Source organism: Pyxicephalus adspersus, chromosome Z (assembly GCF_032062135.1).
Source record: "Pyxicephalus adspersus chromosome Z, UCB_Pads_2.0, whole genome shotgun sequence".
Lineage (NCBI taxonomy): Eukaryota > Metazoa > Chordata > Amphibia > Anura > Pyxicephalidae > Pyxicephalus > Pyxicephalus adspersus.
Window position 1 is genome coordinate 39,451,492 of NC_092871.1, and position 19,535 is coordinate 39,471,026.

At 36.2% G+C, this 19,535-nt stretch overlaps 1 protein-coding gene across 3 annotated transcripts in view; it reads left to right on the top strand.

The window, feature by feature from the left end:
• Positions 1–19,535, top strand: part of TENM1 (teneurin transmembrane protein 1) — a 591,240-nt gene that overhangs the window by 500,945 nt on the left and 70,760 nt on the right. For all 3 annotated transcript variants that reach the window (XM_072431864.1, XM_072431865.1, XM_072431866.1), the window contains one exon: positions 9,775–9,929. In XM_072431864.1, coding sequence (XP_072287965.1) covers positions 9,775–9,929 — 155 coding nt within the window. The remainder of the gene's footprint in view (positions 1–9,774; positions 9,930–19,535) is intronic.

Genomic DNA, 19,535 nt, shown 5'->3' on the forward strand with positions numbered 1-19,535 from the left:
AATGATTGCTTTCAAGTGTCAGAAGTACTTGTCGTGCTGGATAGAAGTTTCCCAGCGTGATAGATAATCTTAATTAGATCATCTGCTGATTATTTCTTTCTCTTCACTAAGGAAACAAACCTGTCAATAGGCATATGCAGCATTTTTTTGAAGGCTATGCTTGGTACATTAGTATTTTTAAAAGTTGGCTTGTCTATATTTGGATTGGATCAAAAAAAACACATATGCTTGGCATAGTTGAAGGTATTAAATGTGTTAATCATTTATCACACTAGAATATTTAAATTTAACATACCTGAAAAGGTAATTAGCACATATTGAGGGTACACAAATTCTTGACTAAATAATTAATGTCCTGCAAATTTGGCTGCCATGTTCATCATATCCAAAGACTTATTGTCTACACACCAAGGGCCTCTTTTCTTTCAGGTAGAATGATCACCAGTGTCATGCAGCCCACTCCCTGTGAGAATAGATTGTCAATAACACCCACAATAGATTGTCAATCACACAATTTAAACAAGCCTAAAGTTCATGTTCCTACAAGTAAATCTATTGTCAATAACAACAATCCAAAGTTTACCCAATGCGGAGCTGTAGCTGAATGACTGTAGTTTTGAAAAGTGTGTGGTGTGCTGCATGTGTTTCCAAGAAAAAAAAATAGGCGGAATTAAAAGACATTTCTGCAGAAACATACTTTTCACCACTAAAGGGATTTCATGGAAATGTGCTGTTTATCCCTATTAAGAAGTTTGCACAATTTAAAATTTCTGTTTCAATAAATTTTTAACAAAGAACATTTTACCTAAAGTATATAAATGGTATAAGTACAATGCTTAAAGATATATGTATAAGATTATAGTATAAAATTTTAGGAACAATACATAGACTAAAAAGAACAATTACATTAAAAGGGGTATTTCTTCAGATGGTTGATGTTGCTTGTTGATCCAAAATAAAGTCTTTGATTGATAATGAGATATTGTGTCTTTGGAAGGAGAATAAATTACAGTGGAGAAATATATGACATTATATTTTAATTTACACAAAAAAAAGGGAAAAATAAAAAGAAGACTCCGACATTAGACAGAAGGGTAGGAAATAAGGGCAATAGGAATGGAAGTTGTTCGGCTGTGATGAGGCTAAGAAATGTATCTTTCTTACATTTTATAAATTTTCATAAATTTTTAATAGTGACCAGTCAGAATCATGGGTAAATAATGTAAAAATATTCGAAGGTTCCCATATTTTAGGAAAATTATCATGTTTGTCATAAAAAAGGGCAAACATTTTCTCATTGGTTAGATACCAAGATTTTTTTCTTTTCACTTGTGTTACTTTTAGTGTAGCTGAGCTGCATGCTTTAGCCAGTACTTGTTTGGCTGTAGTAAAAATTAATTGTAGGAGGTGGAATTGGGATGTACAGTTTTCAGGTTTAATATTTATTTGGAGTAATTTTGGGGTCTTTTTGTATATATTTGCCTAACACTGTGTATTTAAGCTGAAAAAACATAAATCCAAAATCTGTTTATCTTCGGACACTCCCACCAGATGTGGAATAATGTGCCTTTAACTGAGCACCCTCTAAAACACAGTTTGGAGAAAGTGGCCGAAAAAACCTGCAAAGTCAGGCAGGCACCCTATACCAACACAGTAATAATTTATAGTTAGCCTCGATGCATTACTGTTATGGGAGTGTCTGGCTCTATTATCCCATATTTAGTGCCATAGCTCTGGGTCAAGTTTCATTTGTAAATCTTTTTCTCAATTAGATATATAGATGTAAAGTTTAGAAGCTGTACCTGTTAATAAAAAATTGTGGATAATGTTTAAACATTTATTTGCATATGTTTTAAAAAGTGGATATTTTCAATGGATTAGGTGTATTTTTTCAAGTTTCAGTCACAAAATGTTTAATTTGCAGATAACAGAAAATCTTGTTGGATGGAATATTGTTTTTCCCTTAAGGGTTCAAAGCTTTTAATGCCTTGTATTGATAGTATGTCTTGAATTCTTTTTAAGGTATGCAATCTCCATGATTTAAAGGTTTCGCAATCTGGAGAGAGTGACTGGTATAAAAAAAGGGGTGCTAGAGGAGTGTGAGGGGATATCTGACCAGCTGATTTTTGGGTTTGTACCATAATTGTAAAATATGTTTTAATATTTGATTAGAGTTTTGATTTCCTAAGGTTTCTGGGACCCATAAAAGGCCATCTATTGGGATGGGATTTAGGTAGAAGTGTCATCCTAATTGTCGCTATACGCCCCCAACCATAATATCTGGTATTTTCTCCAAGTTTCCAAAAGTATAATTTGCTGCAAATAGCATGAATAAGAAGCTGTTATATATATATACCTAGCTATGGTAATTTTGATCGTTCCCAGCAAAAAGGGAAGGATTGTTGGAGGTGGGTGACAATTGAATTTGGTAGATGATTTTCGATGCTGAGCATTTGTTTGGATTAATTTGAAGTCCAAATATTTCTCCAATGAAGGTTAGAATAGTTAATAGATTAGGTAGGGATTCTATGGGATTGGATAATATCAACAGTGCATCATCTACAAATAGGCTAATTTTATGATGGTACCCCGCATATTCCAATCCATTTATGTTTGGGTGTTTTTGTATTGCTAGGGCAAGTGGTTATATGGTTAAAGCAAACAAAAGGGGCGAAAGGGGACATCCCTGCCTAGTACCTCTGGTTTGAAATGGAGAAGAGCAGAATCCCAGGTATTGTAATAAAGCTGGGGGATAGGGAGAGTACAGAGATATAACCCATCTAATAAAATTTGGTCTAAATCCCCATTTCTCTAATACATACATGAGATATGGCAATAGTACTGTGTCAAATTATTTTTGTAATGTCTAAAGCCAGTAAAAATACTGGGCAACATCTGTTTTTTGCAGGATGAATAAGGTGGGTTAGTCTCTGTATACTATCCATTGCTTGTCTTTCTGGAAAAAAGCCCACATGATCCCTTGAAATTAGGATGATTATTCCTTTTTTTAAGGCGAGTTGAGATTGCTTTAGCCAGGATTTTTGCATCCAAATTGAGAAGGGATGTAGGCCTATAATCAGACCATGTAGTAATATTTGTATTTGGTTTGGGTAACATGCAGATAGCTGCTGTCAATGTGTCCCTACCCATGGTTCCACCTAATAACATATGACTATAGAATTTTGTAAAATGGGGAGTAAGGATATCTCTAAAATTAGTGCAATAATGAGCAGAGAACTCATCTGGTTCAGGTCTTTTTTGTAATTTGAGGGATTTTATGGATGCTTTTGTCTCTGTAAAAGATTTCTCCAATGTAGTGTGTAAAGTTTGTGGTATATTAGGTAGAGGTATTGTGGAAAAAATGCTTCAGCTTTAGATAAATCAAATGAGCCTGTATTATTATAAAGTTGAACTAAATGTTTACAAAATGCTTCCACAATTGTTTTTGAATTACTTGTAATGTTAGTGGGGCCTATGTTTCATCCTATTGGTAGGAAGGATGGATTTATTTTTCAAAGTCTATTTGCCAATAGGGAGTCAGGTTTATTTCCATTTATATAATATTTATGTTTAGCCCAGTGCAATTGTTTCTTTGCCCTATGGGTTAAACATAAACGCAACTAGTTTTTTACTAAGTGTATTAGTTGGATTTGATTTTTATAAATCCAATAGGGATTCATATTCTTGTTCTAGTTGTAGGAGCATAGTGTTACGTTCTCTGTTGCTCTGGGAAGTCAATTGTATGAGATGACCCCTTATTTCTGCTTTATGTCCATTCCAAAGTGTATCAGGGGTGATATCACGTGTGTTGTTTAATGTAAAATATTCCTGTATTGATAATTTAATTGTTTGAAAAAGGATTGTGTCATAATAATACCATTATTAAAAATAATATTAATAATAATAATAATAATATTGATATAACCAGAGAGTTTCTGGTATAAGGATGAGAAAGATGTTAAAATCACATCGTGGTCAGACCATGGTATGGGTACTATTTTGCAAGATGAGATTAAAGGTAGTTTCAGTGCAATGACTAAGATGTTGTCTTTTCTGGAAAAAAGTTGATGTGGATAGGAAAAAGTGCATATATTCTTGGTTTGTTGGGTGGAATTTCTGCCAGCAGTCTACTAATCAGTATTGGGACAATAGAGCTTTAATTGACATGTTTTGTCTTTATGTGAGTTGAGAGTTAATATCTTGTCCAGGGACGGAATTAGTGTCATGTTAGAATTACTACATGGTATAATAGTACCCCCACCATGAATTTCAACCAAATGTAGTAAATGTTTAAAAAAAACTAATTGTTTACTTTGGTGCATAATATGAAACTAAAATGAGAAGGGCATCATTAAAATGTCCAGTTATGAGGAGGAATTTACCTTCAGGGTCAGTGACCATATTTTTGACGCGGAAAGAAATAGATTTTTTAAAACCTATTAAAACACGTCTAGTTTTATTATCAAAGTTAGGCTTGTAAATGGTGGGGTATGAAGAATTAAAATATTTGGAGAAAGAATTTGAGAAAAAATGTGTTTCTTGTAAGCAAATATCAGACCTTTGGGAGTGAAAATATATGAAGGCCTCAGTTCTTTTCTGTGGGGCATTAGGGCCTTGTACATTAGGTGATAATAGTTTTATACCCATAGTGGGAGATAGTTAAAAGGTTGCTTAATATTCAAGAAACAAGAGGGAGGGGTGTGACATAAGACAGAGCAAAAAACATAAAACATTGCAAAACCTAAATCGTTACTTTAAAAAAACGAATAATGTAACAATGACTAGTCTTGGTGTTCTAATTCGGGTTGTCCTTATATTCAACCCGAAAATGGCTGTTCAAATTCAGGTAGACCCCACCCGAAAAAAATGAGATTCAGCGGTAAAAATTTGGATAAAAAAATGTGTTAAAAAAATAAAAACTAATGTTAAATTAATGTATTGAGTGTTTGTGTTTATTTAACTAATATTTTTTTTTATGGGTTATCCTACAATGACATGATATCTCTTAAGCTGCGTACACACCTGCAATTTTTCTCGTTGGAAAGGATCTTTCACGATCCTTTCCAACGAGAAAAGACTGCACGATGCATGAACGATGCTGTACATACAGCACCGTTCATGCTCTATGGAGAGGGGAGGGGGAGAGCGACGGAGCGGCACCCTGCTGCGCGCTCTCCCCTTCCCTTTCATTAGGATCGGTCGTCGTCCATCGTCCATGGATCCGCCAGGACGGTCGTCGGACGATGGACGACGACCGACTGTACACACGGCAGATTTTCGCCCGATAATTGGCCGATACCGATTATCGGGCGAGAAAAATTTGCCGTGTGTACGCAGCTTTACTCTGTAACTCCCCTTCCAGCATAGTAATATTCTGATACATTTGTTACATTTTTCTTTTATCCACTGCAAAAAAATATAACAAATGTATCATATTACTGTGCGTGTTACAGAGTAAGAGATACTTACCAGCCGGGCATCCGGAGAAGAGTGTGCGATCCCCGGGGCACTACAGGTAATTAACCTATAGTGCTCCAGGGGTTGTAGTGGAATTGCAGAGTTCATCTGCAGTTCAGTTCATATGGTCACATGATCGTGGGAACTTTGCAGTCACAGGCAAGATTCCCCATTCATCACATCTAGTGCCCTGTGTTCTTGGATAGAGAAACTCTATCCAAGAACACATACTACTAACAACAGCAATCAGGATCACTGTTGCAGTCCTGTGGTATGTGTTCCTGGATAGAGTTTCTCTATCAAGGAACACAGGATATACCCAGAGAGTTTCACAGGACTTCCTGTGTTCTTGAATAGAGAAACTCTACCCAAGAATACAAATAACTAGTAAAAGGCTGCAAGAGCAATCTGATTGCTCTTGCAGCCCTTAATAGTCCCTAAAAATAACCCGAATTCTCCCACCATTGACTTTAATTGTGTTGGAATTCAGCATTCGATCACCAGAACAATATCTCATTATTGGATCGAATAGCTGTCGAATCGAATAATGAGATATTCGACTAACACTAACAATGACCTAGGGAGGTGATCAGCTCTGCAAGTGTTTTGGTGCAAAGCTGGTGGCCCACTGTGAATGGCAGTGACATTCACACACAGCAAAAAAACAGAACAATTAATATTTCCAAATTTTACAAATACTTTGACATTCGAGAAATTGTTTAACAAACCTTTACTATATATAGTTTTAAGTATAGTAGTGGTATCAGGTTTCATATTTAAATGGCTAAAATAGCCTCTGTTAGTATAATAAAGCATTAAACAATAAAGTAAGGCATTGGGTTGTAAATTCTAAAAAGTTGGGATGTAATTAGGGTACTCACAGTTGTGGTCCCTAGATAATGACATTTATTACATTGTGAAATTTATATAAAAACCCAGGCAACAAAACAGAAATAACTGGAGGTAAAAAAACATTCAGCGGTAAATGCGTAATAAATTTAAAATCTGTGAAAAAGATAAGTTATCTTTAATAGAAGAGGTAGGGGAATCTTGGCAGTCTGGGGAAGGCTTGAGTCTCAAAATCCTTTCATCCAAATTCTTTGGAGTTTTATCCTGAGGGCTGGATTCTGCGATGATCCCCTTTAGTGATTTTGCCAGAACGTTGATCTAGAGTTGGTGCTGTGGTTGGAGCTTTAATTTTTTTTGGAATGGCTTGCTGCAGGATCTAGAGGAAAGATGTTCATATTTTGTAAAATTGTTTACATATCAGCTGGAGTAGTTTCTGAATATTGCTTATCTTTGTAGTTGAAGATGATTTTAAAAGGGAATCCCCATCTGTAGCGAATTTGTTTTGATTGTAGATTTGAATTCATAGGTTTCATTTCTTGGCATTTTTTGGTTGTAAATAGATCAATGTAAAGTTGGTGATTGTAGCCCTGGAATTGATAGTATATCAACTTCTCTGGCAGCTTTAAGAATAGTTTCTTTAGTGTGATAGTAATGTCATTTTACAATAATGTCCCTTGGGGGGCCATCTGTTGTACGTTTAGATAGGGCTCTTTGGATGTGATCACATTCTAGTCGTTCTATAGGGATATTAGGTACCAGCTCTTGATGTAAGACTATAATGATGGATTGTGGGTCAGTGACAGATTATGGAATAGCCCTAATTCTTTCATGTGGTAATGAAGGGATTGGATCTCGGTCTTTAAAGCATCAATTTCTTCTTCATGGCCCTCTTAGAACAGTTGTATCTGCATCCATCCTACCTTCAAGTTGTGATGTGTGGCATTCCCAGCTCTTTTAATTACTTAGAGAAATGTTCCTTTAGTTGCTTTGAAGTGGCATCCATTGCTTTATGTATTTGTATGGCTCCCAGTAAAGCTGTTTGGTCTGCAGTTGGTGAAAGTGATATATAAAATCCCCCTGAAGAATCTGGCTGTGAAGTTTATAGTATGGCAGGCACGTCCTGAGAGAGATTTAGGGCTGCCTGCTTTGATTTTGAGGTAATCTCGTGAGAAGCTGTGGCCATCATAATTTCTTGTATGTTTGCTGCCCTGAGAGTTTCTTTGATAGACGGTTTCCCCGTTAGTTTTTCTCACTAGAATCAGGGAGAGGTAAGGAATCTACTGGTCACTTTATATTTAGTGATTCGCTCCTGGGTTTTAATGATTTCGCTCAGGTTTTCATCTGTGTGGTGGAGTGGATCTAATGAGCTATCATCAGGTTCGTCCGTGCATGCGGACCCCAAACAATTTAAAATTTATTGTATAATATGTGTCAGCTTTACAGATCAACTGATTATTATTTTGTCTGGTAAATGCTTTTGACTTTGCTGTCGAAATGCAGTCATTTCAATGGACTTATTTTACTGGATAACAATATATTTGACAGAAAATATACAAACATAATGGATACAGATGGACAAACTAATGTTACAATTTTGAATGTGTTAACTGACTTTAACATTAAAAAATTTGTGTAAAAAAAGTTTCCCCTTTTTAAGACACTTTCTGTTATTTGACTACATTGGCTTTTCATTGCGCAGTTTTCAAGTAAATGTCTGTTTATTGAGAGTAGATATAGAATTGATCAAGATTGGAGTGGGATAGGAGAAACAGCTGTTGTTTGGGCATCATCGCGTGGGAGTCCTTTTAACATATACATCATAGACTGACACTAGTAGAGTACAGTCAGGGAAACCCTTCTGCTTTAGGATTATATGCTAGGCAGCAATCAGCTGTGGTCAGCACCAATCTTTACCAGCACTGCTCAATTTACTCTAATTAGTACCCTGAAATATATGTGATTCTACATCTACCTGCAGGTTCTACACCCAATATATTCTCCAAGGTTGCAGCTGTGCAATACGTGGGCCACTAGAAGCAAAGCTTGGTCTGCATGGCGGTGTTAGGAACTCAAATTAGAGAAAGACACAACACTTTGTAAGGCACACAATCTCCCAATCCTGCTCTGGCTAATGCAAACATTTATTATGTTCAGTATGAAGTTTGGTAATGCTTTGACATATACACTGTTTAGAGAGAGCCCTAAATATCCTATTATTGTTCAATACAATCTACATTCTGAAATCAATGTTTCCTGAGGACAACGCTTGTACTGCAGCAGACATATTTACTATGGTATTAACTTTACCAAAGACAAAAATAAATCTTTCAATTACAGAATACATTTTGAAACCTAATTAGAGTGGAGAAACAAAGTTTAATGAATGAAAAGCAAGGTAATATATGATTTTTATAGCTTGCACATCAAGTAGGAACTGTTCCCAAGAATGTAGCGGTAGCAAAATATATTAATGAAACAAATGTAAGTTTGATATTTGTTGTGGCAGAAATATATTATATGCATTTAGGACTTAGGGTTACCGTAAACACCCAAACCTGGCATCTGCCATCTAAGAAACTGAAGTTTGCATTGCCCAGACCAAGCACAGAGCTTTCATCTTAAGCTGCTCCTAGCAAACAACAGCATCTCTTACACATGCACTTAGCTTTTCATGTAAAGTAATTGCTGTCTCTGCCTTTAGCTCAGTATATTGAACATTCATTTTTGTGGAATTTGTTGATTAAATGTGAACATTTTCTTCATTAAATTTCTATTATTACCTGGTTTTGTTTTCTTTCCCCTTCTTTTACATTAACAAATTCTGAGCAATATTTAAAGTTCAAGCACATTAGATGTAATTTACTAAAGGGGTTTAGGTTGTACAATCAGTATTGGTTATGATAGGTGATCTTTTGTGCATTATTGTGCCACAAGTAGATGACACTTAGGCCTCAATTAAAGTGGGTAACAAACTTTAATACAATATGATACTGCATGGAAAAATATTGTTAAACACATTACGTTACATGAACACTGATGTGACTTTACTGTCATTTTCATATCTAAAAATATTGGTTAATATTTAAGCAATTTACACCTAGCTCAACAAATGACGTAAATATTTGTTGCCAAATCATTGAACAAGGAAATCTAACCAATTATTATAAAATGCCACACTATGCTTTTTGTCAAAAACCGTTGTTAAATAAATGACTGCTGAATCTTCTATTCCATTATAAAATGGAACTGTACAGTTCCAAGGACAGTTATAAAGATTTCTTTAAGATATCGTATGAATATAATGAACCAGCATACACATTTTTTTTTAGACAAAATAACTAATTAGGATAAGTTCTTGATGTCTCTGTAATGACTTTGTATAAATATAAACTATTCTTACTGATTTCTAGGCCCTGCAACAGTAAATTAAATACAATAATGAGATATTGTATTTTTCATCATCTCTAGGTATAACTGTTGATGCACATGGGTTCATTTATTTTGTTGATGGTACCATGATTCGCAAGATTGATGACAGAGGCATCATTTCAACAGTTATAGGACTTAATGGTTTAACCTCAACTCAACCCTTAAGCTGTGATTCAGGAATGGATATCAGCCGGGTAAGTTATATAATATTGTACTATACTATTACAATTACGGTATTACAAAATTAGGCCACTCAAAACTGGTAAGTATCTTTTGGTAGATGCTAATTAGACCACTTAACAGTTTGTTCAGTCTTTCCTTTCGAGGATTCTGACTATAACATTTTTTTTCAACTATTAAAGGTGTTAGTAGGGGATCTCTCTCTTTCTCTTCTGAACTTTAATTTTTAATTATGAAGAAAACTTTCTAACCAACCATGATTGGCAGGAACACAAAACCCTGAAACTGGGTAAAACAGTGCAAGAAATGAAGGAAATAAAAAATTACTGCTGAGATTCTAAATAAAGATAGATAGCCATCAAAAAACACAGCCCAAGGGATTTCACTAAAATATTTTTTTTTTTTTGTAGACTGACCTTTAAAAACAACTATATATAACTTTTCAATTTTAACTTAATTGTGGATATGCTTTAGCCTTACATTAATGGATTGAGATTGACAAAAGCAGATGTTTTCTCAATTTAGAGAAAATTTCTGATGCCGCATTAGTAACAACCTGCTGGGAACATAGACATAAATATGGACTGCTTTTATAGACGTTTTTGTGTTTAGTTGTAGGGAAAAAATGCCTCCTCACTGTCAGTAAAAGACTGTTTGCTAAGCAGTACACTGGCATATGATTTCATTTTGTTTTCTGTCCTAAGACTGTGATTTTGTACGTGTTAATGGCACCCACCAGGGAATAGACACTTGCTACATTATCTGTTAAAAATACGAAACTTTATGAAGTGTGCACATCAATTACTGATCCTTTTTGCAGCACCTGCAATAGGGCAGAAACAGAGAATGTGATTTATTTGTTTTATCTTAGCTAGCTTTGCTTGTAACAGACAGCAGTCTAAAATCTAAGAAAAGCACTGAAGAGCGATGTAATCACTTAGCCTCACCTTTATGTATATTTATTGTTTCCGGTAGATCTTCACCTGCCAATCCTATCAGTGCAGGCTGTAATAATATTGGTGAGGTGGGACAAAGGGAAAGTTTTTTTTTACATTTAGCAAAAGATAAGATCGTTAGAAATAAATTCCCATTGCCCTTCTCCTGTGTGTTTAAGGTTCATAGAATGCAGGTTGATTATATTCCTGTCTTCGGTGGGCTTGATGGACATGTGTTGTTTTTCAATCTGACTATACACATATGTTTATAATGTAAGAGAGCTCTTCCCAGCCACCAATGACTTTGACATTTCTATAATATGCGTCTTTCCACATACATGGAAGATTGGTACTCCTGTGCAGCATTGTGCTTTCAGTGGTTTCAGTTATCATTGTTTTTCTGTTGTATTTATAAAAACATAAAAACAAAATTAAGCTCTAATAATGAAATTGTGATCTATTAGGCAGTCAGGACAGGTCTGCAATCTGTAGAGATATACATAATTCATTTTCCCAGTATTCATTTTCCTGTATTCTTTTTTTTCTGCTTCATATTCAAAAGTGTAATTCAAATTAAAGCTCTCCATAGCTTGTTAGCAGTCTGATTAAGTAAAATACTGCAATATGTGAGAACAAAAGACTGCTAACAGATCTAATACCAAGAACTCAGCACAGGACACATCCATCCACCAATAACAAGTGTTATACTTAGCATATTTTTCTGTGCAGTAGTGGAATATGCAATGCTAACCTCTTCACCTAATGACAAATTATTGTGTCTGTTAGCATTGAGCAAAAATGTTAGCTCATAGTTGGCATTTTCTCTAAGCAATGTTGGTATTCATTACTGAATTCTAATTTTGTAGCCAACATCCTTCAATTCAATAACTTTGTTTTAGACCTTAGGTTAATGTTCACCAGAATACAAAGCTCAGCATGCCTTTTTTTAGCTAATGTCTTTTTAAACCTAGAATATTTCCAAAGTTAGCCAACCTGATTTGTGAAGAGGTATTCTGTACACTTGAAAACCCTTAAAAGATTAACAAACTGCATTTATTATTTATTATATTAAGTTTAAGGACTGTGGCTGATTTGCCTTTAATCCATAGAAATGATATATATACAGATTTATATATATTCTTTATATATACAGAATTTTGAAAAGCAAAGCCATTTTAAAGCAAAGCCAAGTAAACCAGCTGGAGGAATTGAAGAGGATGCTGGGGAATATAATGCAGACAACAGCAGTAAAATACAAATTCTAGGAAAAAAATAGACTTTTTAGAACTGCATAGAAGAGAATTAGAGATAGAGCAATCTCAGCATGTAATATAATGACAACATGAATTTGTATTTTATTGAGATGAGATGCACTTTATGGATTGCTTTAATATTAATTCAGAACGCAATTACAAGATTATAATGCTCCAAACAAAGAAAAATGCATTGTGGGTTTCAAACAATACTTCACATTTTACCTTGTAACACATTTAACACCCAATAGATCAAAAGATCACAGCATGCTACATACTGATATAAATGTGCATTTATATATATGAAGGTGAGCAAAGAATATAAACCATAGGTTACTAGGGATGAATGAGAATGCCTCTGGCATTCTTGAAAAAATTTCCTCGAACTTCCGATTAGTCCGGGAAATTTTGGCAAACCGATTTCGCGAATCCATCGGAGGATCGAGGAAATCATTATGATCCCCAGCACTAGAGGTTCATTACCCTCTAGTAACCCAGGATCACAGTGGATTCTCAGGGCTGCATTCATTCTTGCAGCCCTGGGAATCCTCCTGTTTGCAATCCCCGGCACTAGAGGTTAATTACCCTCTAGTGCCCAGGAATCGCAGTTGAACTGCAGATGAACTCTCAATAGAGTTTCTCCATTGAGAGTTTGCTTGCAGTCACAGCTGATTGGTACAGCCCGGTGACTGTGGGAATTGAACTACAGATGAACTCTCAATGGAGAAACTCCATTGAGAGTTCGCCTGCAGTCACAGCTGATTGGAGGCTATCGCTTGCCTCCAATCAGCTGAGACCGCCAAGTTCCCATGGTCACCGGGCTGCACTTATCAGCCCGGTGACCATGGGAACTGAACTGTAGATGAGCTCTCAATGGAGAAACTACATTGAGAGTTCATCTGCAGTTCAACTGCGATCCCCGGGCACTTGAGGTTAATTAACCTCCAGTGCCTCGGAATTGCAGTGGATTCTCAGGGCTGCATTCGTTCATGCAGCCCTGGGAATCCTGTGTGGGATCCCCAGCACTAGAGGTTAAATCAGCCAATTAGAGAGCACTAGAGGTTTTGAAAGGGGAGACTTGCCCCTATTTAACCTCTAGCGCCAGGATTGCACACTGAGCTGATCAATTAATGCAGCCGGCACTGCATTCATTGATAAGCACAGTTTGCAATCTTTTTTTTTTTTTTAATTCTATCTCGTTTGGTGAATTTACACCGGCCATTCTCAATTCACAATTTTTCATTCACAATTTCAGTAAGCGAGAATGGCTAAATTTGCTGCATCAAGTTTTAAAAACCCGCTTGCTCATCTCTATAGGTTACCAAACAACTGCTTGCACAAATAGCTATTGCAAAAAAAAAACATAATTACTTTAAGGGGCAAATACAAAAGCAAATTAGGCTATAGGTGCCACTGAAGTTTTCTTTTTTGTCTTTAAACTGGAGAGGGAACCTTTGGCTGTAACAGCATTTGCTATTTCCTCTGTATGCATCCCATGAAAAAAGAAATTACCAGTTACCAACTAGAAGACAGTGTAGCCCTGTTATAAGGGGGGGGGGGGGGCTCCGTTAGGGCAGGGATCTCCGTTAGGGCAGGGATCAGCAGCTTGCTTGCTGGTGCAGGATCGTGGGGGCGCGTGTCCCAGCTTCTTACTTTCAGTTTCGCTCTGCACTGCAGCCAGGAGGAGACACACACTGCAGCCAGCATCGAGGAGACACACAGAGGATCGGATATCAGAGGATGTCTTATTCACGGATGAGTGCCTTATTTTAATTTTTTTATCAAAAATCGGGGGTGGCTTATTTAATGGGGATGGCTTATAATCGGGGAAACACGGTATTTGTGTATATAGCTGATACACTGACAGTAGGGATATCCCAAAGTGATCTCTGATAAGATATCACATATACCCCATTAATACAGAGGGAATTAATATAATAATGCACTACACACAGACAAGGCAGTCAGTGTGTTCTGGAAGGGATGCAGGCACCTACCCTGGCTGAGCACACGTTCTCATCTCTGTCCCTGTACCTCCTGCATTTCCCTATGACCTGATCGGGGTTTCTCAGGCCATAATCAGGGGCAGGAAAAACTTCAACAACTTTATTTGCTATTTACAAAGTTACAACTCAGCAAGCAGATAGAAAAAGGCAGTCCCCTACAACACTTGAAAGCATCATACAGTGTTGCAGCTGGTCAGTTCTAACCCTTTTTGCTTTTGAATATTGTAAACTGATTTGTTAAAATGTAGTTTGCATTCCTTGGAATACAACGTTTTTTTTATCTACCTCATTGTCATTGCCTGTCTTATGGAAAAGTAAAATGTGGGTCAATCAATGTGTCCAGAATGAATAAATAATTGCCGTTTGTTGGGAGATGCCACCTCAATGCTACCTCTTCCTTAATACTGTATGTGAAATATATTTTGGACCATGCTGTGTTAGCATAAAAATTTATATTTTTGCAAACCAATCATTGCAGATTTTTTTTTTAATTTTACATCTGCACAGACTGATTTGTAGTAATAACCTCATGATCTCTTTTTCTGGTTTTACACCTTTGAGGAAGTGGAACTTTTTTATACCCCTGTGATGTGTGAGATTTTTAAAATAAACTGAAATGATCTTTTTTTCATTTATCATCTAGTTGCCTCTATATTTACTTGCTCTGCCTTTTAAACCCATTCCACACTGTTTTTGCTCAGCATCAGCATCCCCATATATCCAGCACTTCTTAATTACCTACTTAAATTTGTCATTAATATAACTGTATTAGATACAGCTGTGACTGCTCGTGTACCCATGAAATCAGGGACTCTGGTTCAGTGCCCCATATCCTGTATGCATACTCATATAACACATTCTACATAGATAATGTATTTATTGTGTATATATTTTTTTATATTTATATTGGAAAAGATAAAAAATGTATGAGTTACATACAAAGCTGAACCATTTATTAGTCTCTACAGCAACAAGATCTAATAGTTTAAAAGACAATAAACACATTTTTAACATAATTCCTAATACTCAAAATAACTGAACTATGACTTTTTTCTGTCCCTTATCTTGCTTCTTCTGGTCTTGATATTTACATGATCTGCATTACATGATTCTTTGAAATGGGGTACACCAGCTTTTGGTAGCTTAATGTTTTTTATAATACTAAGTTCCTATTTTACACCGAATGTAATGCATGTTATTTTGGGTAAGTGAATGTGACCATGAAAAGGGCATTACTTAACTGAGATCACCAAGCAATACGGAACATTATAATGCAACTGTGTGGGTGATTTATTTTCACTTGATTTAAAACATATCTGAGCTTAAGGATGAGACTGTAACATATTGCAGCTTACTGGGGAAACAGTCAGTGTAGACTAAGCCTTACTAGTGTTTTAAAGCTTGCCTTTAAACTGCCGGAAAACCTCTATGCCGCATTTTCCTGCATTTTTAACACATTTACGTTTCAACTTATTTCATTATAAACATGATAAAACGCCTGCCATTGAAATCAAGATGCATTAACATGCGTTAACCCTGCATTTTAATTTTTAAAGCGTTGCAAGGAGTATTATCTATAATGCTGTGTGGCTCTGATGTAGATTAGCCCATTGGAATGCATGGGAATTTCAAATATGGGCTTTTAAAGCCTCAGGGTAAACACTCTGTTAAAATAAGTGTTTAATTGCTGTTTGTGTCTGTTAGATCTGTATAAATCCTTTGTTTGTTGTTACTTTGTTTCTTTTCTGGTTAATACATGGCAGGTTTTGTCAGCGTTCTTTCATCTATTTTGAATTTTTCCACCTAGTCAATACAAATTGTGATCTCAGGTTGAAATTCAGTTTAGACCTTAGTAATATATGCCTATCTGCCAGGTGGCTTTAAGGTGCGTACACACTTCCAATTTTTATTGTTCAAAACGAACGACGAACGATCGATTGGGCAAAAATCGTTCGTAAAAAAAGTAACCAACGACGCCGATACGAACGATTTTTTGCCCAATCGATCGTTCGTCGTTCGATTGGAACGATAAAAATTGGAAGTGTGTACGCACCTTATAACATGATTCTATAAAGAAAAAGAATGTGGATAGGAAAAACATTTTTAAATTACAAAAATGTAAAAACTTCTTTTAAGTGCAATAATCCACCTTCACCTAGGAAGTGCTTGAAAATTAAGTGGATTGAATTGACAAGTGGGTCTTTAAATTGCAAGGCAGAAAATAGCTTAACTGCAGCTCTTTTGCTCAGTGGGATTCTTATCAAAATATATTTTAATAGAAACAAGGCTCAATCAAACAAACATAAAGAAATAGAAGGAACTTGTAAATTGTTTATGGGTTCTGGACACTGTACAATAAACTGTTATTCAACAAGGAGTGCCGGAGGGCAGTTTCATTTCAAGAGAGAAGAGAGCAGACAGAATGTTCTATTCATATTTAGAATAACACGTTTCTGATAATATTGGATTTTATTCATCTGCATGTGCTAGACAGCTGCATAAAAGTGGACAAGATTCTTCGATTTTAGTCTCACTTGTGACTGATTGCCTTGTCGGAAATGTGTCCATTATATTAATTCTTTTTTTTTTAGGTTCCGTTGTGATCTATTTTTACTGACAAAAATACAAAGGTTATTTCTATCTGTTTGTCTATCTATCTATTGTTAAAACCTTTGGAAACCTCACTTTACCTGTCTACAATTGTTTCAGAGCATAATAAAATATGCAATACATTTGCATATATGCCTAATGTGACCACAGCAACCTTTGTGCTACTGATAAAACATGGAGTGGGATTGTGACATTGGATACTAGGATACAATAAGATTTATTTAGAGGTCACATTAATCTGATGAGTGCAAAATAAATCCAAAAGGTGGTGGGATCAATAAAGAAACAGAAAGTGGAATGTTTGTTTATTGAAGACTGCCCAGCAAAAAAATGGATGTCACTGAGTATTCCTTTACTTTTAATAAAGTTTCTGTTGGCTGACTGCTTGTAATTAGTGGTCCCCACATGTTCTAAACAAGTTTGCAAGTTGCAGAGTTTTGTCACGTAAATAATTTTCTACCATCTTGGATTCTTGGATTCAATTCAAATTGGTTCTAACTGCAAGGGTCTCTTATCAGCCTTCAAGGCCATTCTGTGCTCAGCTTTCAGGGTCATCCCGCTGATTGTTTCTGTTGCAGGTGCTGGTCTCTGAAAACTATCAAACAAAGCAGTAACTATTCTTCATAGAAGCAGAGTATATTTTATATGCTTTATACAGACCCCCTATATGTTTATCACATTCCCTTCTCTTGACCTTATTTGAGGGTCACACTCTATTTTTCCCTTCTATCTGTGATGCAGTAGACTCACAGTGCTACATTCACTCCTGGATGGAGAGCCCCTCTTTTTCAGGAAGTGAATCCCTTATAGGATCCGAGGAGTAATCCTATTCACAACATCTTTGCCATCATATCTGTTCCTGTCTGGCGTTTGAATGTCTTGTATGGGGGCTTTTCTGAGACAATGGGGTCTGCATACATTTCTCTAACTGTAGTACATCTGGCAATAAAACACATGTATAAAGTATTTACACAGTTAGAAGGAACAACATAATTAGAAAAAATAAATCTGCTCCTATTTGTAGAAAACTTCCTATCCAAGCAAAAACATTTCCAGACTATTATTTCCACAAATAAAGTAGTATGGGAGACATGACCACTAGGTGGGCGCTACAGCTTGCACAGAAGTGGTGTGAGCCCTGTGAAGAGTCTAAGCAGTAATCAGGTCTTCTCCAGAGCCTCTGTTGCACTGCTGGTTACTGCCAGATTGCAGTCCTTGGGCACACCAGGGTGGGCAGGATGATACACAGTCCCAAATCACTAAGCAGACTATTTGTCAAGAAAGGCCAGGGTTGAGGCAGGCAGCAAGCAAGAGAGGTCAGGTACCGCTTTTAGACATATAAATCCAGACAGAAATGAACTGCCCAGCAGTTTAAAGGTCTCCAAGACTGGAGAGGATACACTTTCATCAGTAAATCTGGGTGATCTAGCAAACCTGGAATGAAACATTTGGTAACAAATAGCAAAATACTTTTAGGAAATCCATTCCAGGCAAGCTAGATCACCCAGGTTCACCAATAAAAGCTTATCTTCTTCGGTCTTGAAAAGCTTTAACAATTTAGGCCTATCATATCGGGCAGTAAATCGCAGGTGTCAAGGTTTAGAACCGGGGGGTCAGTGCAACTAGGGAAGGACGGCACTTACACAGCGTGCATACTTGTCAACATCCTATTAGTTTCATGAAAAGTTTGCTGGGCAGAAGATTCTTTCATAAACATAAAAGCCATGAGTGTGCTATGTAGACTATTGTTTTTTTCAGTAAAGTAGAGCAAAGGGCAACAAAGATGTGCAATATGCAGCAAACTTTATAAACCAATCAACTAAAACAAATCTGTGAAAAATAATGCTGAGTGGGTTCCATGGGCTCCTAAAAACTGGCTCTTGTATTAAGCCTGAATATACAAAGCCATGCCTAGATACTTCATGACCCATGTCTTTGATGACATACAATTTTATTCATACACATTGAGTTCTGATTGATTGATATTTATTTCTTTACTTTGCATATCATCAATGCTTTTGGTACAAGTCTGTTTTTAGTGGGCTCTGGCACACCTTTAAGGCATACCCACTGCTGAAGATTCAAATGTTTTGTTAAAGTTCTATAAGACTGGTGAAGATAGACTATCATGGGAGAACTTGGATGATCCAGAAAACCTGGAAAGGATCTTGTCAAGGATCGAAAAAAATTGCCATCTAATAGAAAATTATTTTTAGTAAATCCATACCAGGTTTGTTGGATCACCCAAATTTACCCATGATAGTCTATCTTCTCCAGTCTTGAAGAGCTTTCATAAATCAGGCTGATTGAGTTATGTCATTATTTACCCCCAGAGCTCCTATACCAAAAGTTACTTTGTCATCACAAATTCACGTGGCTAGCTATAATTGAAACAATGATAATTGGCTGGCTGTGTATGATTTCAATACATTTAAAGTAGTAGCATGAGCACATACTGTACATACTGTGACCGAGTGTCATGAAACTGTCTGAATTCCTAATCTCTGTACTTTATATGGCTCAGAGACTCATAAGGATTTTAAGGCAAAACATCAGTTTAACAGCCAAAGAGCTAACATTTTCAAAAATGTCACCCCCGGTGCCTGACTCAAAGTCACTTTAAAGTCTTCATGACTTAGTTTTTATGTAAAGCAAAAAAAAACATTTGAAGACACAGGTAACAGTTAACATGTTAATTGGTAAGGTTGTCAAGGATTTTTTTATTCTATGTTTTACAAAATATTTTTAAAAACTCAGTAGGTTTCTCACTAGGCTTTTGGTGGAATGGTGGCTTCTTGTCATAAAATACTGGGCTG